Source organism: Chelmon rostratus, chromosome 10 (assembly GCF_017976325.1).
Source record: "Chelmon rostratus isolate fCheRos1 chromosome 10, fCheRos1.pri, whole genome shotgun sequence".
Taxonomy (NCBI): Eukaryota; Metazoa; Chordata; class Actinopteri; order Chaetodontiformes; family Chaetodontidae; genus Chelmon; species Chelmon rostratus.
In genome coordinates, this window is record NC_055667.1 from 20,956,657 (window position 1) to 20,979,474 (window position 22,818).

Sequence of the window (22,818 nt, forward strand, 5' to 3'; positions counted from 1 at the left end):
TCCTCCAGCGATTTCAGGAAGCCAGGTAAGCCGTGTTTAAAGATAGAAAAATTACCAGCTCTCCGCTTTGAGAAAAAGAAGAGGACTCAGGGCTGAGGAAGGAGAGTGTGAAAGACGGAAAAAGACAGAAGGAGATTAAACTTACAGAGAAACTTCAGAGGCTTCGACACAGAATTCAACATGGGTGTTGATGACACCGGTGACGGGGAGAGAGGCAGAGAAATGCTCCACTCTCAGGTTATGTAAAGTAGATTAAAGATTATTCATGCAAGTATCGTTTTACACTGGAATTAGTCAGACACAGCTGGCTCCTGCAGCTATAGGATAAGTCCATGAGGACAAGAGCATGAAAATTCACACTTATTTTGGTATTCACCAGTGTAAAGTTCCTAGCTTTGTAATGCTATTCATCACAGTAAAACACTGTTATATAATATACTGTATATACACACACACACATATATGTATGAGAAAAGACGGTACACACCTTAAATAACATAAACCAACTATGAACACTGACCCTCATTTGGCAGGACATAAACATGGACTGCAGTGTTGTCACCTGAGTCACTTTCAGCGCTGATACAGGAGCGTAGGGTGGACAAAACAATGGAAACACCAGATGAAACGGGTAAGCTTAACTAACGTCATCACTGAGAGAAAGGTGGCTCATATTTGTTTGCATGAACTTTAGCAACAGCCCTCCTGAAGATACTGCACACTGAAATCTGTCCATCTGTCCATGGTTTGGTTCAGCTTGTGACGGCTGCTGTCATGATTTCTGACTTTAACCGTGACTGAATAATTTCGCAGCCTGTCAGTCTGTAGAAATACAGGATTTAAAGATTGATTTCAACCTGTGCAAACATTTGATCTTTGATCTTTTCAGACAACAGAAAACATCTGTCGGATCAGGAAAGAGACAACCTGCTGCTGGATAACAGTTTTCAGGTGAAGGTGGCAGTACGTGACCAAATTATGGAGTAACGTACGAAGTGTTGAGGTTATAAATGTTTCACATTGTGAGCTACACAGTTAACTTGTCAAACATGTCTGGATGCCTGGCTTCCAGGAGCACTGGCACTGCTCTAACACATCCTGTCTTATTTACTTATGCACGTCTGTACACATGTATGCACGAAGGGTCAAAGTGTTGATCAGTACTGAGTTGAATAAACTGAAACTATAAATAGCATTGTACGGGATTTCTACGTGTAGGTCTGAAGCAGAACTCGAGCTACAGACGCTCACATGCAACCTTGATTCCAGAGAAGTTTGGTTGTTGTATTAAATAAAAATATAAAAAAGAATGCAATCATTTGCAAACCAACTGTTGACCGACAATGGTTTCACGAAGACTTCCTGAGTCCATGTAGTAATATCCTTTATACAAGTTGGATTTTTTGGTATGGTGTGAAAATAAATGCAGCCCTCTGGTTCTGGAATTTGCGGTGTCTTGTGGGAGGGGCCGTAGTTGGATAAGGTGCATAAGGCAGGATTACATGTGAAGACACAGTTGAACATTGTAGTTTTGTCTGCCTGCAGGTACGCTCGCGTTTTCTCACCAAACATGTGATCAGTGAAATATAATCAAGAGTGGTGTTTGGGATGGAAACAAGCAAACACGAGGCTGCTCGTGTTCAAGAGAAGGTGTACGATAGGTCTGATGGAAAGAGTTATCATCGTGACACATAAGATGGCTGTCTCATTTCCAACACGACCACTGGCTCAGTCTACCAGCTGGGTCCCTCATACTCTCCTCCATCAGTCCTCATTACTGACAAAAGCAACAGAGCCAACTCATAGTGGCGTCTCACACTGTGGGCTCTATAAACTTGTCAGCTTGGCAACAGCATCCCATTGCTCACCGAGATGCTCCTCCACTCTGGCCGGGCATCAGCTGCTCCTTAGGCAGCCGGCCCACTGACTGTAAGTGAGAGGCCACGACGGCGGCCTCCTGAGCTGGAGACAGACTGTCTGGGAGCCTGAGAGTGCAGCACAAACCTGATTCAACATGCAACCAGGCGTCATGATATCAGCGTTGCTGTAATCCAAACATCTGACAGCCCAGATCAAACTGCATAGCGGCTACCTGAACTGTGAATCTAGTAAACACCAATGAAAGCTCTGTGCATGTCAGCAGCAGGTGAGAAAAGGTTTTGTCATTGAATCAAATAGAGAACATTTTGAATGTTATAAAGCATGTGATTTAATGTTTGCTATTGAATTATGAGCTAAATCCACCCAGAATAAATGCTTCCTATAATCAAATCTTGTAGCTGCTGAAAAACAAGTCATGATAAAGAGAGTGGGGTCATTACAGGATTCCCGCTAATTGAACTTCAGACGAGGCTAATGGGATCATCTCGCTGCTAATGGAGGCTGGCATCAATTGGATTAATGCACAAAGACACAAACTTAAAGCACGGGTACGCAGTGAAAGACACGAGAAGAAAAGATCCTAAAAGTGAGGAAGGATGAGTCAGTCAAGAACATTTAGGTTAATTAAGACGACATACAAAGGAGGCGAGGAACTCACCATGTAGTGCAGGTCGTCGAAACCATTCAGGAGTAGTTTGCTCTCGTATTGCGGCAGCCCCACGTGCTCCAGCCAGTCTCCCACAGGCTGGTCCAGCAGCCGGCCTGCAGCACCTGCTGACAGGGGAAAGCGCTTCAGGAGGGAGAAACCTTTCAACCGGTAGCAGCGGCACTCCGAGGACGAGACGTGGCATTGCCACATCATTCTCGGCCAGCAGAGCCGAGCGCACCAGCAGCAGGAAGGCGGGGGAGACAGTGTCCTCTGCGGACAGGGCGTCAGCTCCCGCAGGGCAGCGGGGGCCGAACCACAGTCACCCAAGATGGATTCAAGTACCCCTGATCTCAGGGGCGACGGGGGTGGTGCAGGAGATACGAGCTGGTGGTCTACCAGCTAATATCCACAATATTACTATCTATGACAGTCAGCCAGGAAGATGCCAGAAACACATTTATAATCAACAAGATGCTCAACTTGGACAAAAGTCAAAATGTTCTATGCGAGGTAGCACTCTCTGTCCAAAAATAAAAGCTTGCAGCTGACTTATTTAAGCTCTTGTTTTGTAATGACGACAGACTCTGAGGGGTCACTGAAGAGAGCAGTGGTTCATGACGGTGGGAGGTACTGTGTTTTAGCCACGTGGAAACTTCTTTGGAAACTTGTGGTGAAGACACAGGAGACACTTAATTACCGAACAGGCTCATCCCTGATTCACAGACCTACTCAGCACTACTCAGCACATGATCACCACGCAGGAATCTACCGTCAGGACACGACAGCGTTTGCATGGAAAGTGGCAGGACAGACAGAAACCTGCGACACTGTTAGAAGCTGAGACTGACTGAAGAAAAAAGCTGCACTGACGGCTGTCGGCAGCCTGAACCCAGAGGAGCCTAACCTGCACAGGGACAGATGACTGCCTCTGCTCCTGTGAACATACCGTTAAGGTTTAACTCACTTTCAAAGCAAAAAACACATATTTTCTATGGTGGGAATCAGTTATTACACACTTAAATTCACTGTATTTAACCGAGGCTCTTAACTTGCTAACTTTTAGCTTTGGTTGAAATGCATTTAACAGAGTAAACGATCATCCAGCTTACAGGAAAGAGTTACACATCGGTTAGATTTGTTTTACCTCGCGCACGACACCACACAAAGAAAGCTGACACTAACAAACAGATTCATAACCGGAAACAACTGTGCAAAACGCACATTTTAAAGCTTCTTTTTCCCTCGTCAGCGCACTCATCATCTATTCAACCTGATGTAAAACCAATCCTGTTTTAGAGGAGATTCCCACGTCATACATCCCATTTTGGTCACTCCAGAAGCTTGGAAATGTGTCAAGGAAGAAAAAAAAAAATCCAGATCAAGGATCCAATCAGCTCCTTCAAAGAGTAGCTCAGTAATAACTGGCCCCAAGGATGACAAGAGAGTGCTAACACTGTCTCTCCTCGGTCTGTGAGGTGCTTCCAGCTGCAGCCACCTCTACAAAAAAAACACTATAGTCCACTCTAGGCTGAGGAGCGGACCACCTAATCCTGCTGATGCCGGGGTGGCGTCCTTCTATTGTCCTGGCTGTTCCCAATTCTGCTGCCTGCAATTCCTCTCTACTCTCTTCCTTACTCACTCTCTCTCTCCCCTTCTTGCATGGGCTTCTCCACTCCTCCCTCCGCTCCCTCCCTCCTCCCCCCCCCCCCCCCTCTCCGTCTCTCTCTCCCTCTCTCTCTCTCTGAAGCACTGCAGGTGGCTGCTCTTTGTCAGCTACAGACCTCCCACCCCTCATTACGTGCATTTGCTCTGCAGTTTCTGCAGCTTCTGTATTTTAGTCTTTTCTTTTCTCGCAGTTTCCGTCACCCTACGCCGCGCTAGAAGTCGATCAGTGGAGAGGAGAAAAGTAGAAGAGACTGCAGGCACAGGGCCAATCAGCTGGAGACATCACTGCTCCCCAGTCAACACTGAGAGGAGGAATCAGACTGAATTGGGGGTGGGGGGGAGTGATGCGGCTGCTCACATCTCCAGCGAGTCCCTTGATGGCCTCCTGACAGCAGCCTCATTGAGACAGAGCTGCGGGCATGACAGCTATAAGATTGAGGCTCACATACACAGGGAGTGGATTCAGACTTAGAGCATGTTCAGACCAGGCTAGCCAGTGATGGGGCGCTAACTACTTTACTGCAGTGGTCTCAGCTTTCCTCAAGTCTACAAAGCAAACTGAGCTCATCCCCTGACATGCGTGCTGGTTAATATTTAAAGAGCTCACTCCAGTGCACGGCATAACAAACATGAGCGGTAAAGTAAGAAGACGGACAACTTCGTGCAAAGGCTGCATTGCTCAAATGCGTTAAATTGTGGCTTCGGCAAAGTGTAAACTGAAGGTGAATGTTGAATAATGTGAAAGCTGAAGGGAAAGAGTCGATTCTTTAGGTTTGCTGCTACAGTCCCCGGGCACCATCCATCAACCCAGACGACAGGCTTTTGAAAAGCCTAAAGAATAACAGGAGAGCAGGTACAGAATCCTTAACACAAAGACGTTACATTGTGAGGAGCGAGACCGAGTAACAGGTCTCTCAGGCACTTTGGCCTTAAAAATAAAAATTAACCTGCTCTGTTGCAGTGTAGGTTCAGAGACCTGCACTTGGCCCCTTTGGCTTAAAAACAAGCTGGTTTGTGTCACACATGAGAGCAGCTGCTGCTTTGAAATAAAGACAATAAAATGAATCCAGTGGGTATCCTTTCTATTTTCTAAAGCTATCCAAAAGCATCCTCTTACCTTTTCTCCGCAGTTGCTAATGTCGCTTCCTCTCCTCATCTGCTCTATTAAAGCAGACCAACTGTCTACCTGCATTATACCTTTGTACCCAATTCTCTGTTGTTAACTGAATCACATTTGTTTTCAGGTGCCTCCTTCATTGACCATGCACCTGTTTGATTTCCCTCGACGGCACTAATACAGATCAAATAACTTGAAGGATGGTTACAAGGTAAATCCAAGCAGGTATGGTGTGTAGCACAAAGCTTGAGGAAAGGGTCCACAAACACCTTCTGTGACAATAAACCCATGTGCATCACATACTTTGAAAGGCTGATTAAAGGTTTTGAGGAAATGCAGGCAAAGAAATACATTGTAAATCTGCCAAATGAAATCTCGACCTACAGCCAAATGTGTAATTTAGGGTTTTTACATTCAAACCTCGAGGGCTTGCAGTAAGATTCACAGGAGATAAATAAAGCAACAGTGGTGAAATTTATAACAGAGGTGAGTGAAAACAGATAAAAATAAGCACTGAGAGCTAAAGAAAAATGACCGAGTTCACGCTTCTTCCCCTCAAACTTTCAGCTTTCATCGATAATTCATGTCTGAATTTGAAATAACACACTCAATTTCTCGGTGCTGAAGTCTACGAGAAATGTAACGGCTTGAAAAGGCAGGAATGAGCGTACTCTACCTGGCGTGGCGTATTGCTGATCTCTGGAGAAATCGATGCCGGCGCCGATCAGCGTCATGATCTTCTCGATCTGAGGGCAGGAAGAGAAGATGGAGATAAGAACCTGGAGGAGGCACCGTAGTTTAGCCTCCACCTCTCACCAGCAAACGTACAAAGCAAAGGCCCCATGCCTTAAACAATAAACCACTAAACGTTACAGTCAGCCTGCAAAAGCAAACGGCAGCATTAAGAGGATCTTTAGTGAGAGAGCAGTCAGTCAAAGTGGTTTTAAGACGCATAAATAAAAACTTTGAAGGGCATCTCATAAGCAGCTGCACCATGGTTGATTGCCTTTATATCTCATTTATGGCCCCAGCATTACAGTCATTTCAGTTGGCTCTTGGCTGCAGGTAGCTGGGTCTAATTTACTGACTGCAGCCTAAACAATACTGATTTACACACACATCATTCAATCTGAAGTAAAATAATCACAAAGAAAAAGTTTTGTTGGGGCAATCGAGCAAAGAGAAAAAGACACAATGTCAGACGATGTATTTAGATTTTTCCAGTGATTGATTCGGCAACACTTGTAACAATTACCTATTGTTTGAAGGCACCTGAGGCTCTTAATACAAAGTGCAGAAGGAGTTCAATACACAGAGAGCCTGAGAAGAAAGAGCAATAACTAAAACTGAAAAGAAGCCCACATTCCCATGTTTTCGTGCAATAACTTCATGCATCTCTACAGAATGCATGTGAGCATTAAAGGTTGTTGTCTCCAAGCACAGTCACTGAAATCTACTTGTCATACATGTGGACGTACACAGTCAGCAAACTGTAATTTCCTTCAAATCCATTGAGGGCACTGAAGCAGCAGATGGCCACTGAGCTGCAATATTACACCTATCACAGCACAGAAACATGGCTGTCCCTTTCAGCCAATCCAGAGTATGCATGGACATTGGGAGCGCAGAAAATGAAAAGGTAGAGGTCGACAGCGCTGCCGTCGCACCTGTCAGGTACTGTCACTCCAACTCTAGTTATCTTTATTGTGCCTTTTTGAAAACTGGCTGCAGAGTCCTGGCTGCTGCGCTAAAAACCTCCAGGCAGGTTAGACAGTATGTCCCTATTAGCATAATTATTTAAAGGCAATAAAGTGCCATCAGGAGACCAAAGTCTACATTTGTTAGGTTCTCATCATTAATCTGTACGTGGATGTTCAGCAGTGAAATTACACGCTATTGGGATAGAAGCAAAGTGAGAAATCTAACTTTGAAATATGATGCATCTATTTAAATACGCTGCTGTCAGGCTGGATTGTTAATAGTAAATTAAAGTTTCTAGACTTGCTTAGAGAAAGAAATGAATAATCACTCAGATTATATCATTCCAAAAGGGTTCATGAAGCCTGAAAGGATCCCATCTACTTCTACAAAGAATGCCCCAGGAGAGGACAGAGCCAAACCCCCCAAAAAGGACCAGGAGATATTTATATGAAGGTGGACGTCTTACGCTGTCAAAGGAATTAGATCTTCGTTTTGTGGCGGAAGAAGTCGTCGGTTTCTGCTAAGAGAAAATTCAGGCTTTTGTTTGGTTGTCCTTCTGTGCACCCTACCTACACTGTGCCGGCTCTTCTCTGGCGAGAGGATTCTATTCATCCTGTTTAACGCAGATCCCCTACACAGCTGGTACAGAAAACATTAAACTGAATGCGACTGAAACATTTCAAATGCAAAACTGTACATGACTCGTGCATAAGCAATGTGTGAAGAGGATGAAGAATCCGTCAGGGGGACCTGAAGATGACACGCTGCGCTGCAGTGTGCAGCATTATACATCACTCCTTTACACAGACATCTCTGTCAGTTTCATGTTCCACATTAGTCCTCAGCACCACAGAGGAAAAACACCCATTTTCTAGCAAGGAAAGGAGGAAGGTACAGGTGTGAGACGAAGGGCAGTGGGAGAAAAACATTATTTTAGTTATCCATCTGCCCGATGTTACTCCATACTGCTGATTAAAATACTCCATATTGACCAGATGGCATATTAGTCACACAAGCTGGACAAATAACCTCCATCAATCAGCACCACATGTTCACTACATCAGTCATTAAACATGAATGTTGATGGTGAATTGACAGCGAGCAATGACCCACCTGAGTCAGCAAAAATAGGTGGCTACTGTTTGTATGACAGTGTCTCTGCATGTGTCAGGGGTTTCATCAGAGAGATGACAACAGTGGATTTAAGCAAACTAAATATTCTCCACTTGGTTTTAAGGAAACGGTCGACAACAATAAATATTAGCATGTCCTATAGCAGATGCAGATAATCACATAAAGTAAGCACCTGAGATGTTTCAGAGCCACTTTATCGTGCTAACGACACCGTACTATAAAACCAGGCAGCTGGAGGATAAACAGCTGGACCACTGGGGAGGCTGGGCTTCAGCATTTGTGGAATAATGAGTGATGCTGAGTGGGCACTGTCCTGATTTGGGAGTGGGTGCAGGACACATTTTGGGAAATGTGCCTTTCCACATTCTTGTATTCCTTTTGAGAGCTAGATGAGGAGATGGACACCACTCTAACTGTGGGAAATATGAAACTAACCCCAGTAGCCAGTTATTTTAGCTTAGCAAAAAGACTGGGAAAAAAAGGGAAAACACCTAGCCTAGCTCTGTCGGAAGGTCGCAAAATCTGTTTGCCAGCGCCACTTAAGCTCAGTAACTAACACATTACTTTAGTTTAACCAAACAAGATAATACACAACAATTTAGTGAGCTTTAAAATGTGGGCAGAGCCAGGCTGCTATTTCTATTTCCAGTCTTTATGCAACACTTAACTGGACTGTTGCAGGTTCATATTTACAAGACACACATGAGAGGGGAATTGATCTTCTCAGCAAGAGAGTCAATAAGAAAAATTTGTCAAAAGGTCATGCTATTCCTTTAAACCGAAAAACACTGTTTGTTCTTTGGCTACTTGACAGCAGAAACATGTCTTGAACAAAACATTGATCTATTATGACCTTAAAAGTCAACGTAGAGAGTTGTTAGGAAACAGTTGCTTATTTACATGTCTGGCAGTCTGAAAGCAACTTTATATTTCATTTTGGGTCATGTTTCTGGCCACCAGATGAATGCAAGTTCAATATTCATTTTCTTTTGCTCTGATTTTGGTCTTCTCCAACTCTTGAAAGAAATATTTGCCTCTGCTCAGCGCTTCACTCTGTTGACCAGCTAGTCGGTAACTGTGTCTGTCTGCCTTGTGGTGCTGAGCAGGTAGTGCACAATGTGTTTTTAAAGCTTTTTCACTAGTCCTGCCCCATAATAGTCAACTAAACTCAATGAGAAGAGTCTTAGTCGACCAAGTTTTCATTGGTCGGTTAGTCACAGAGAGAAAAAAAAAACCTCACACACAGTTTGGGAGTGCGTCTTTTCATTTGGGCCAGGACCAAAGTCTTAGGGGACGGTTGCAACACAGAAGTCTGCTGCTAACTGTAGTTGCCGTTAGCGACGTAGCTCAGTTGGATGGGTGAGAGGCAACAGAACCGGGCTCAGCAGCCTTCCGGTGAACACGGCCGGACCGGGATCAAACAAAGCCTTCATGAAAACGATGGAGACCAGTTTGACGACAGGCATTACAAAACCGAGGAGATGCACAGCAGCTCCGACCAGGACGACAAAGACTGGGCGGGTTCAGCCGGAAAGCGGGAGAGGAGAGGGTTAATTTGTAAGTATACATCATTCATTGTGTTGGTGAGTGTGCAAGTATGTGTGTTTGGTTGCTGATATTTCTACAGCAGAGATATAAACTCACTGGCTGCTGCAGGTGCGTTCAGCTACGCATCTGTTTTCTCTGTTTTGAATATATTACAGAGTTTCAACGTGCCATGTTTATGTTGTTCTCATAATAGCCTAAATAATTAGGCCTCAGCAGGACGTAGTCAATTGGAAAGCTGCTGATGAACAGTGGTATTAATCAGGGGTCCAATATGTAAAATCACACACACACTGGAACACAGAGCTGCTGTAGCTCCAGTGATAATGAGGACGGAGGTAGTGCTCTCGCCTCATAAAGAGGCCGGGGTCCGTACTGAAGTGAAGAGATAATGCTCCCGTCAGTGGCATCACTCTTCAGTAACGAGCAGAAGGGGGACAATAAGGAGCTGTGATCTCGCTCAGACATGCAATCAAGTTATTTCTTAAGGAGACAAAACATGCGTGTGTACTTCTTGAACATTGAAGCAGCAGTTGTAATATTGCGTCCCACTATTGCAGCATCTGCAACAACCTCTGGGTTGTTGCAGATGCTGTTGAATGCACCGAACTGCAGTGAATTCTAAGAAAACAATCAGAACGGCTGGTTGCATTTAAACACGATGCAAGCACGAGAGTGGATGCAAGAACAAAAACACACATGGCTGCACTCAGTCTCGCTGTATCAGCTTCGCTTGTCCAGTACAATAAAAAAGGGGATGCTAGCTGGTCCAACGAGATTTAAAAGCAGCTACCGTGAAAGGCAGGTGTGATACAGCGCTGGAGCTGGGTAAATATATCCTTATCAGGGAACACGGCCCAGTGATTTCCTCAAGGTAAAACACATCCACCACAAGAAAAGCCCCTGAATTTCATGGCCGAGGACTAAGAGGCTCTGTCCCGTGAGAATTAATAGAGGATAGAGAGGAATGTGTTTTTGTGCAGCAGGATCAGATCAATACAAGAGACCTGAAATGGAGAGGCGTCTATTGTGAGAGGGACTCGCTATGAGCGAGGAGATACAATGAGGAGGGTCAGAAGTCAGCCGTGAGGTGGAGGGTCAACAGCTGAAGAGCTAGCAGCGAGGAGAGATGGTCAGGGTGAGATTAAAGAGCCGTGAACCCATTTATCATGCTTCTCACAGCAGGACTGCTGCTCCAGGATGACCGAGCAGAATAACTTGACTGCTATTTTACGGTGATCTGACAACATAAAGTGTTCTTTCATTATCGGCCTTGAGAATCTCAAACAATATGCGACTAAAGCTCGGGGGGGCGGGGGGTGGGAGAGCTAAAGGACACCTGGCAGAGCTTGTTCAGGGTGAAAACAAAAGGCTGCTGCAGAGAGAGTGTGCCCAGACCACCGGCCTCAAATTGGCAAGCTGGCACCAAAACAAGGGTTGGATGAAAAGTATGGACTAGTGAATGGCATCAAGGGGAACACAAGCACACCACCGTCTAAAGCAGTTGCCAACACCTCAATGCCACTGTGGGACAAAGCACTGTCAGCACTACCATCAACATCCTCCTGAAATAGCCCAATGTCATGCTTGTGTTTTTAAGAACAATGTCCTTTCAGACAACTTCAAAACTCTGCAAACTCATCCCCACAGGACGCAGAAATATATAAATATATATACCTTCCAATAAGTTCAAAATTGGCTGAAATCCTTTGTAGAGCTTTCAACAGAAAGGGCATCCCTTCTCTCCAGCGGCAGGACTAGAGGAGCATTAAGTAGTGTCTGCATGTCTCAGCCCCCTGTGGCTCCCCTGTGTTCTCCCCCTGGTGGGGATTAGAGAATAGATTTCCCCTGCTGGTTGCACCGGGCCGTGACACACACCCACAGTTGGGTTTGATCTCAGCAGGTCAAAAACATAAGACTCCTCCGTAACAAACGACGAGGCCACTTTTCTCCACGCAGAACATAAAAGCAGTGGCGAATCCACAATGAGTTCGAGATCATGGCGATGTAAGAAGGCGACAAAGCACAAATAAACGCTGCGTGGAGGCTTTGAAATGCCACAGAGGATTAACTTTTTACACACTCAAAAGTAGAAGGACAACACTGAGGGAGAGGCTTGAGCTTTTCCACATTCCAGCTGCATTCAGCAAATAAAGCAACAAGCTTCAATCAGCACATACCAATCGAACAGGCTTTACAGGAAATATAATATCCAAAGAAATGCTAGAAAGCCTCAGATATTTTCCCATTCAATTCATTCATGGCAGGTAGACAAGATTAATGAACCTCCAGTGGGGCTGCTGCCTGTAAAGGAATCAATACTCACAAAAGCTGGTTTCATGGTGGCTACTGGATCTGTGGAGTGCGAATCGAAAATGAAGTTAAAAGTGAAATGGGGCTGAGGACGGCGGCCCTCTCCTTCTGTCTACGTCCACAGCTCTCTGTCTCCCTCTCACTCCTCCCATCTGTGGAGCTCGGCTCGCCGGCCCACACAATGTGCCCCCTGGATTGTCATCTTCAGTCTGATCCCAAGGACCAAGACCAACCCGCATTAGCATGCGCTTTACACGCCAGCACACACCCCGCACGTAGAGCACACAACACACACGCACACACACTCAGAGCTCCTTAAATGGAGAGATGCATAGGCCAAGACCTCATGCAAGTCAAATCTCCTGGTCTTGAAACCAGAGGCAGTTTATACATGGGTGTGTGCAGCTCATGCGATGAAAGGGGGGGGGGGTGGGTGGGTTGAAGGAGCGAGACAGATATAGAAAGGAAAGGGACGAGGGTGTGAGAACAGGAATATTTAGCAAACCAGATTTCAAGGAGAAAAAGATGTGTTTTTTTAAAGGGGTGTGTGTATGCGCTAGGGGGTGGGTTTGGTAATGTCCTGGGACCCCTCGTCCGAATGCTGTCACACAGCCCAGTGGAGTATTCCAGATCAGCCAGTCGTGACCGGCAAGATGGCTGCATCTCACAGAGAGCAACAGCAGAGAAAGCACTGTAGAAGGAGCAATACGGGCCGAGGAGAAGGCAGAAGGAGGATGAATAGAAGAGGGTGTTTTCAATTTTCAGAGGACACTCCCAACATCATTAAGGAAAAGTGCAAGCTGGGTCACGCCCAATCAAACTTTAACGACTCCCCCCCCCACACACACTCCCTCTCATTTGCTATGCACTTTACATCGGCGGTGTGAATATTTCCATTTCAAGCGAATGCAGGCTTATTCCCTGAAAGGAAGAGGAAAAGAAAGATGCGCGGCTCTTCCCTTTGCTTTCAGCACACAACTCCCAGGCATCTGAATCACTATTCAAGTGAGAAGAAATGGGCTTCCGAGTTCATTAACATTAACTGCGGCTCCTAAATTGGACAAAAGAAATTGCCTTTCAAAAGTAATATCTCCTTCAAGAATTCTAACAGGCTGCCAAGCAGGGCTTCTAATAAACAGCCCATTACTTTCAAATGAATCAAAAATACTTTATCTCATTTTGGAAATAGTGTCAAAAATGCTAAATCATGCGATCGTTGCCATTAGAGTATCCACTGCGACCCGCCAACTGCAGTGGGGCTTTACTTTTGTATACTGCAGCTCTCGCATTAGCAATTCATTCTAGCTGCCATGCGTGAATGTGAGATCTGTTGCTCTGCTCGGTCTGACGGGGACCATGATGAGGAACCTGCACATACATGAGATCCGGCATGATTTGCAGACTCCTCCGGGGGAGAATTGCAATTTATTCCGCTCTGACAGACAGGGCGAAATCACACGTTTTCAAGGTCAAAGGCGCTGTTCCTAATATCCCAAAACAATTTCATTTTGTGGCCGACAGACTGGAGAGTAAACAAAACGAACTCCCTTGGGGTGAATGAATAATTAAGGATGAATTGTGATGCTCTTTGCCAGAAGCCTACTTTAGGATTTCAAAGAAGCTTTTAGGCATTCAGAACTTAAATCTGGCCAGTTCACTCAGTAACAGACACACTAGTATGGTGCGCATACAGTTAATGAGGCCATTGCCTGAAGTGAATCTCCTTTTCACTGAAAAGATCTCTTCTTCCGTTAGAGGCCAATAATACAACCTGTTCTCCTTCCACATGGGAGGGGATGCTTGTGCAAAAGGACAGCGATACCTTCTGTTTTGCCTCCTCCTCCACCGCCTTTTTCTTTTACTACCAGATCAATTCTCAAGCTCATTCTGTTCAGTTCATCTGTGCAGACGCCCCAGGAGAAGACAACAGAAGAGCTACAGGGTTATTACTGCCTGCTGAGGGCATCGGGGAAGAGCGGCAAGCTCCAATAACCCAATAATGTCATGCCTGCCTTAATCCTGTCACGCTCTCGGAGGCCACATCCCTCAGATACAGTCTGAGGAGGTGAGGTGTTCGTTAAACTGGATAATTAGACGGCGCGGTGCCCCGCCTGCGCCCAGAAAGTCTGAAAGGGGAATCACAAGATTCAAGCACACAAAATGTTCCCTTTTACTGACCTTATCACCCACACTGTTCTGCAGAGGGTTGGTGTCAGAGCTCCTCTGCCTCTGTTATATCATTATAAGTGAAAGAATTAAAATTTGTAAAAGCCAAACCAATAAATCAAACAGGGCAATACCAGCTTATTGTAAATATATCAGCTGCTGTTTACAAAAATGCCCAACTAGGTGTTGTCATTCCACAGTTTGTCCACCAGAGGGCACTGACATGCTGATTTTTCAACTGTAAAATTACCAGCTGAGTATGTAGCTTGGTCACAATTCTCTCTAAGGCACCGTAGAAAGTATTTGTTTATGTTATGTGTTAATATGACAAAAAAACATATGATAACACTCACTATTAGACTATTAGAATTTATCTGATTTTGTAAAACTCCCAAATATTGATATTAGTATCTGCCTCAAACATCCAGAATTGGTTGGGATACAATTTGCTGACAAAATAATTATTCACAAAATGTAATAGATTAATAAGATATACACATTATGCCTGTATATAATACTTAAATTGCAGCCCTGAGCACTTTATACAAACATAATGCAGAGTATTAACAATTGTGACAAAGAAGTGTACTGGACAAAACGCCATTACAGTGATAGATACATCGATATACCTGCAATGAGCTAATATCGGCTGATATATTGATCAGTGGGGCAGTTTGCTGGAGCCAACAGAATGAACACACAAGTCAAACTATGGCATCGCTTTGCATTGCATCACAACAGCAGTATGATGAAGTACTGAAGGTCAGCTTTTGTTTTTGATTTGTAGTAACTTTAGTAAAATACTACCTTCAATATTCAATGAGTGTTCCCTTGGCAGGCTTTGAGGAAACTATAAACTTAAAGTTATGTTTGCTAACGTCTGGCAGTGCTGAAGCAGATCGAGGGGAAAACCTCCACCGTAGCGCTCACAGCCGTAAAACCCCAAAGACAAGGTTACACTGACTGTACGCAAGAAAGAGCGAGTCGCGCTGCCAAGGTGCTATGCTCTGCCTTCAGGCCAGAAAAATGTTTTGAACTTTGCTGAGCTCCTGTTTGAGGCCTTGCGTACTGGTCCCTCACCATCTGAGTGGCAATGGGAGCATTTCCAGACACAACAAACATCAGGCCAATTTCCTGTCACGCACAAACGCCGCTCAAAGACATTCTCCTCCACAACAGCCCGGCATGAAGGCCATAACGCTCCGTCAGCGAGCCCAGAACTGCAGCAGCATCAACCCAACAGCTGGCACAGTTTATGGCTGCACGTAGCAGACATAAATAATACAGTCACGCTTTCACAGTAGAGACGAGCAAATGAGCTAATTAGAGGAAAGATCTAACAACAATGGCTAGTGAGGAGGCCATAAACATTACACGGCAATGCAAAATGCTGCAACAGTAATACATAATTCAGGTTTAGTTGTGTAGAACCAAACACAGCTCAGATTGGGCAAAAAGTAGTTGTGAAAGCTTGAAAATCTCAGCAGTCCAATAATAATAAGTGGTTTGATTTATCAAACCTGAGATATTTTGTATTCGATTCACTTTCCCCACACAGAATCACAGCATCCAAACAGGCTTTCCAGCCTGCCTCCTAACACAGGAGAGGTCAGTGAGGTGATCAAATAAGTGGACGACTCCGACCACCGGCATACAAACCCCGGCCCGGTGCGGCCCAGATATCGACTTCAAAGCCGCTATTAGCTCAGCTCGCCGTGGCTGCTCTGATAGGGTCATGTAAGAGGAACGCTAGGCAGCAATATGATCTCCTCACTGTGGAGAGGAAGCATTAGCGGTGCTATCTGAGCCCGTGCTTTGCTCCATCTGGCATCATAAACGCAACGTGCAAATGGTCTCTCGTGGGCTGGGCTGCACTGCGGTGCAGCGGCGGAGTAAAAGTCGTGAGATGCACGTTCTCAACGCAGAAAAAGAGCAGAATAAGAACAATGCCAGGGAACACAGCTGAGACGCTAGCGAGTGGCTTATGCTAACACTTGATTGAGAAGCTTGGAGGATATCATTAATCCTGCTCACAATAAGAAGATTGTTGTGGGAGAAGAGCATAAAGAGGAAATCATGTTAATTGCTCAGACTTGTATGAATATATCTCTTCTCATTCATGATTATATGCTCTAATGTCACTGTATGAATGCCTACATAACATTAAAAAATATTCTGGCCTAATAATGTGATGCATGCAGCATAGATTAGGAAAAGAAGAAGAAGTGTGTTGTGTCTGTATGATCGGGATCAGAAACTCAGGTTGGCTCCTGAAGCCTTTGCAAGAGACGGAGACAACAGCTGAAGTGAGACAGATCTGCAGCGTGTATGTTCTCCCTGAATCTCAATTTCCAAATCTGCCTCTTGTCTTACTCTCTCAGCTCCTCGGCTGTTTTATCCCCATCGTCTTGTCTCCTCTAATCTCTCCTCTCCGTGGCTCCGCTCGGCTCTTTATCCACGTCCCAGACAAAGCATTAAAGTGCTGAATGGAGGGGTATATTTAGCTATGAATATCCACTGCGATAACAAACACAAGGCAGGATTGAGGAAATAAAAATACACTCATTTAAGGCCACGGAAAATTCTCACTTTTTTTTTTGGCAGAACAGAAGCGACAAAATGAAAATTCTTAAGAAATGAACTGTCCTAATCTAAACACCTTGACTATTTACATGTGCGAACCCTTTTTCCATCGCCATCGTTGTGTTTGCTGAAGGCTTATGCACCAAACCAGGTAGAGCTCAAACCGCCAGCGCCAACAGGTGGGCTTTGGGATTGGAGAATGAAAACAGAGCAGTTCGCTGCAGACAACAGAGTTGTTTACAGTATTCAATCAATTTTCTTGCTGTGGACAAATGTCTTTTGGCTGCGGCACAAGCTCACTTAGGCCTAACAAAGAGGACACAAGAGGAATCCCAGACAATACGCTCAAACACCTTGCATGTATTTGGATTCATGCTTTAAATCTGTTGTTGAAATAAGAGATTCAACATCTGTGTCCATGAATTGGTGTATCATTGTAGCAAGGCTTCATAATGTATGTGTTCCACATATTATTGGCTTGCTTCCTGGCTTTTCTTGACCGCTTTTAAGAAACAACACTCCCACTAAAATCAGTCAATATATTTTTATAAATATTTTAGAATTGTGTCTCCATCTTATTGATTTTGCATGTTAGGCTCTGAAGTTTTCCATTAAAAAAAAAAAGTTTTATCAGATTGTTTTTCTATGTATTGATGAAACATCTGGCAATTAAATTACTGAAAAACTGTTGCATTTGAACATATTAAATATCTTTAAAAGCTTCACATTAGTTCAAATTCGTCAACACTGACCTGTAGTTGACAGAGCTCGACTGATACTTGATTTTTAATGGCATCGCTGAACTAAAACGGTAAACTTCACTGGGAATTTCATAACTCTAGATCACCTCAAGCATCTTGTAAAAACAAAAAAGTTTTCCTATCAGTGCATGTCAGGTAACATATACGCACATATCGATATATTTGTGATAGGCCAGTATCAGTCAGGCTCTACTAGTCTACAGTATTGCTTTGTTCAGTATAATAAAGGCTAAAGCACCAAAAAGTTGTACACACTAACAGCTGCTTTATGTCCCGACAGGATGAGACCGAACACTTACCTCGTCCCATTCTGAGGTGAAAGAGGGAGATTTCTCGAGCCTCTTCTTGCCAGTGCTACAGTTAGAAACAGATTCGCTCCGGTTTCCCAGTCCTCCTTCCTCCTCACTAGGAGGCGACACGAGCAAGTCAGAGTCAGACTTGGAGAGGCTGCGTGCCAGCTTCAGGTCCCCGGGAGGGCGCATCCTAACGGCGGACACTGCCCCGGCCCCTGAGTCCCTGGGCTCCTTGTTCACAGTTGCGTAAATTGCTTTTGGATCACAGTCTGTCAGGATGGCGGCCATGCTGGGACGGCTGGGTGGCGGCGCAGCAGCTGCTACTTCCCCCTTTGCTTTAGTAGATTTTCTTGATTCTGGCTGGCCCTGGCTGGATGGCTGAACACCTGGAAGCCTGAAGGGCTCCTCGCGGCAGTCGAAGACGGGGGACGACCCGTGCAGGAGGCCAGTGAACTGCTCCGGCACACCTGCTCCTTGCTCCTGGCTGTGCTGGGAGTTATCTGCAGAAAGAGGAAAAAGAATGGGCAAAGTCAGCGAAGAAAGAGTCGCATGTGAGGGCTAGAAAGTGGACCTCTAACTGAGGGGCAGACCCTTACAGCAGGGCTAATAAGAAACCGCCCACACGAGCCCAGACACAGATCTGTAATTGTTTCCTACCAGGAGTGACGGAGAGAAAAAGAGAAGGCGTATGTTGGCTGGAGAAATAACAGAATTCCAAACCCAACTTGCAGCCGTCTCACGACTATCTGCTGGTGCCTGACTGGCTGTATTTTCTAACAGGGAGTTGAAGCTAGTCATCTTTGTGACTGGCTTCAACCCACAGGGCCGCTTGTCTGTTTGGGCCATTTTCCCCAGATTGACACAACACTAAGAGTTGCCCCAAGCAACTGAATAACAGTTCAAGTGCTCATATAACTGCTACCTCCAACCACAGGGTGGAACAAACACACCAGAGCACACAACAAGAAAACTAACAAGAAACATCAAGAGGAGTGGAACTTACATTGGCTGCCTTCTCCAACAAAAACAACTCCTTAATGAGACAGAACGGCAAAAGCAATGAAAACAATTAGATTTTCCTCCTCCCTCTCCCTGAGGAATTACTGCCACCTAAGCCTCTTTTCTGCAATCAAATCAGCCACGGGAGGACAATGAGCGGTCCGGCAGTCGTCTTCCTTTGCACTGTCGTGATGCATGTTGTTGTCTGCCGTGTGACCAGCAGCCCTCTGTGTTTTCTGGTTTCTAATTCTAGACCCTAATGGTGGCTCAGGAATGGAAATTTGAATCACCCCATCCTCCTGCAGCCAGACTCCTGATAATTAGCCCTGTGACACATGGTGAAGGAGTGTGTGTGTGTGTGTGTGTGTGTGTGTGTGTGTGTGTGTGTGTGGACTGTCTCTGCCAGGGTGACAGGGTCAGGGTGTTTGGTGACAGGGAATCTGGGGCAGTGACACCGCAGGAAAAGTAGTGACCTGTTGCAACACTTTGTTTGTCCTTCACAGAAGAGTCTCAGCCGGTGTTCTGCTAACCATTTGCGGCCGCCTCCGCTCTGCTATCTGTCAACCTGCTGTTAAGAGCACGAAAACATCAAAAGAGCTGGCTGGGAAGGAGTCACATCTACAGGACACGAGGGAAGGAAGCAATTGTTGAGTTAACCAAAATGCCCCATTACCGTTTCAGGGGCCATTTCAATGTGCCAAACAACGCCCTGAACTCCATTTTCACACATTTCTTAACACTTGATCATCTAGGAAAAGTGTGTGTGGGTGTTTGTGTGTGTAATGAGGGGTGAGTGAGTGTACGGCGCACATATGTCAGGCGCACAGCCAAACACCCACCCTTCTCCTTGGCAGCCAGGGAGTGTGAACGCCCAATGAGCACATCGATGTGGTTTCAACAATCTCGCGCGGTGTTAACCCTTGCCGAGGCCGGTTCAAGGTGGAAAAAGTGCAAAGACGCAATCTGATGTTACTGCGGCTCTTGTAGACGGGTGAGGTCACCACAGAGGTGTGGATGTGTATTTCATTTGGCAGTGACAGCTACTAATGATGTCATGTTTTGCTATGCAGACACTGCAGTGTCGGTGCTGGCTGTCACTCCTCCGTCTACACAGTCCAACGTCAATTCATGCCCTGTTTGTGGAAACTCTGCTGTTTGTAATTGTACATTCAAACACATTTTCAACTCTGGGTCATGTGTTCATGAAGTGGTGAACCTCTGACCTCGCTCCATCCTTGCTTGTGAACGACTGAGCCTTTCCAGGATGCCCCTTTCATACCTAATCATGATACTATCACGTGTCAGCTGTTTAGGAATTACGGACTAATAATTATCACTTGCAAACAAGCAAACGGTACTTAAACTGACACGTCTGGTTACAGCAGTGGTTCAATGCTTCTGCAAAATGTTGGTTGTTGTCGCAGCTTTTGTTGCCAAACAGGTGCTTTCCATCTTTAGCACTGCAGCTCATAACAGCAATACAAACAACTGTACATTTCTGAAGCAAATCCATGCAAAGCTTTGGATGAACCATGGCGGGCTTTTTAGCATGAGGGAGAACTGAAACTATAGGAAGCTACACATGAAAAAATGCTGTTACATGTATTAAAAGGATTGATTTTGCTTCTTCACTGTCTCTGTTTATAACTGTGTACATTGGAAACCACATGCTTCTTATTATCTGCGGCTAATCACAGGATGTTACTGCTTGTGAGAAATATCCCTTGGAAATCCGAAAACACAGATGCCACAGAGGTGGAAATGTATTGGGAAACACTATATTCCTGCTGAGGACAGCGATGCGTTTGTGGCAGATGATAGACGCTCTGGTATCGCTGAGTGTGCATTAATATCCTCTACCTGCCACAGAGTGCTGAGGTCTGGTCCCAGACTGTCCACGCAGGACCTCGGACATCAAACACAGTGGAAACCACATCTGCATGAGCAGAACTAAAAATTTGGGCTCAGCCGGGATTCATGTAACACACAAAATTGGGAACCATAACTTGCTGATGTGCAAACAGAAAAGGAAAAGAGAAGAAAATTTGCAAAGTTGTATTCACATATAAACCAAACTTGAGGTTCCTGTGGCTTTAAAAAGGGAAAGGAGAGTATAACATGACAGTCTCTAAGGACATTATGCAAGGAAAAGAAAATAAGGAAGTGTTTGACATCTCGTTTCACAACAACTCTCTCACAGAGGTCAATTTTTATATTTAAACTGAATCATCTGAGAGTCCATTAATTCTATCAAGATGTCAAGACATATTTTATTATAAGCTAAGAATATATGTCAGCTCCTGCCTGTAAAACAACTGGTCCACTAGTTCAGATTTCATAATCAATATAAAAGGACAAGACTAAATGCACAAAAATCAATGCGGAAAAGGGTCCTCTTAGTTTGAACTATAATCATGAGGTATTTTCAGTTAGACCGATTTCACTGATGTTACTGCAGTTCATCTATAAATTCTATTGGGACAAAATAACTTCAAACTCTTTCCCACAACCATGGTAAGAAAAGAATTAAACAAGCACCCAAAACTAAGAAAAAACTGCCACTTCCTGCTTTTAACAGCACCATCAAATTAGCCTGCCTACCATGCTTCCGTCTGCAGTTCCTTTTGCAAACATGCTCCAAAAATAATTATTCGATAAAATGTGTAACAGCGAAAACCCGGAGGCCATGCTCCTTACCTCCGCTCCATTCTTGACTGGATGACGTGGCAAATCCAGCCTTAAGCGGGATGAGAATCTGAGATAGGAACGTCACAATCTGATCGAGAATTCTGTTTCATATTGGATATGAAACGAGTCTGGCCCACTTGCCAGGGAATGTCAATCAGCCCGCTCCCGACGAGCCAAATCCGCTCTGCTGCTCGAGAATGCCAGTCATGCGTTCCCTGGCAGCGCTAATCCAAGCAAACCCATCTCACCCTGCAAACTCAAGTGCATTTCTACCATTTCATTGACATGCTTGGCTTGTCTTTTTCCGAGTCTGATGTGTCCAGTCCATCTTTTCTTACCCTCGCGGCATTGCCAGCAGCAGTTGTTGTTCCTTATTAGGTTACTAAGATCTGAGGACAGCGGTCAAACTCACCTCCTGTTGCCCGTGGGCCCGCCCGTCCAGGAGGGTGCAGGGTGTCTTTCGCCTTGCTTGGGGCTCTGAGGTCGTTTGGGGCAGTGGGTTTACGCTGAAGTGGGACAGAGAAGAAGAGAGTTTACTCACGCCTGCCAATCGAAACACACCTCCCAAACACTTCCTTTGTTGCACACAATCATATTAGCATCTGCCATTAACCAATTAATAACCCGGGCTAATTATTCAGCTATCTAAACGTGAAACGAAGACACTATCTGACTGATTGCCTGCATGGCGGCACCGGTGGCGGGCTTGCCTGCATCAGCCACGTTGTGGCTATAGATTAGAGCACAGAGGACACCACGAAGCTCATTTATTATGATTAGGCAGCTGAGGAGCACAGCTAATCCAATAGGATCTTGAAATAAAGGATGTGAGTAGATACTGTGGGCAGCAGGTGGGGTTGTGTGCGGGTGGCAACAATAATAAAAGCTGCTAACTGGGTGATAAATAGAAAAAGGTCATAAAATAAGACATGATAGGACGATGAATAAAGCAGGCAGGTATAAAGGGCCAGTTTAGGATGACTTCTGCCTTCTGCTGACATATGACTCAATCTGAGACTGTGATGAGGCCTCCATCTTCATTATATAACCCTGGTCATACTCCAGATATGCATTTCAAATTGCAGCAGGGACAGTGTTCTCTGACAGTCAAAACTCCATCCATACGGTTTTTGTACATCTTGCATGTGCAGAGCTTTTACGAAAGGATATGGCAACTGGAAGACACAAAAAAGACAGCGTATAACGATGTCAAAGATTTGAGAAGGATGAAAGGAAGAATGTTGTATTTACCTGAGGTAGGACGCTATTGGAAGACTGTGTAGTGGTGTTCTCATCTGAGAAGATAGAAAACAGAGGGGTTAA

The 22,818-nt window shown here is 45.0% G+C and overlaps 1 protein-coding gene across 9 annotated transcripts in view; it reads right to left on the bottom strand.

Annotated features, from left to right (window-relative positions):
• LOC121612250 (ankyrin repeat and SAM domain-containing protein 1A-like) overlaps nt 1-22,818 on the bottom strand; it is a 67,116-nt gene that overhangs the window by 17,487 nt on the left and 26,811 nt on the right. For 4 of the 9 annotated variants that reach the window (XM_041945000.1, XM_041944997.1, XM_041945004.1 and 1 more), the window contains 6 exons: nt 22,747-22,790; nt 21,908-22,001; nt 17,815-18,308; nt 7,480-7,533; nt 5,989-6,058; nt 2,540-2,655 (listed from right to left, as the gene is read on the bottom strand). In XM_041945000.1, coding sequence (XP_041800934.1) covers nt 2,540-2,655; nt 5,989-6,058; nt 7,480-7,533; nt 17,815-18,308; nt 21,908-22,001; nt 22,747-22,790 — 872 coding nt within the window. The remainder of the gene's footprint in view (nt 1-2,539; nt 2,656-5,988; nt 6,059-7,479; nt 7,534-17,814; nt 18,309-21,907; nt 22,002-22,746; nt 22,791-22,818) is intronic. The other 5 variants (XM_041945005.1, XM_041945001.1, XM_041944999.1 and 2 more) reach the window with 4 other exon arrangements.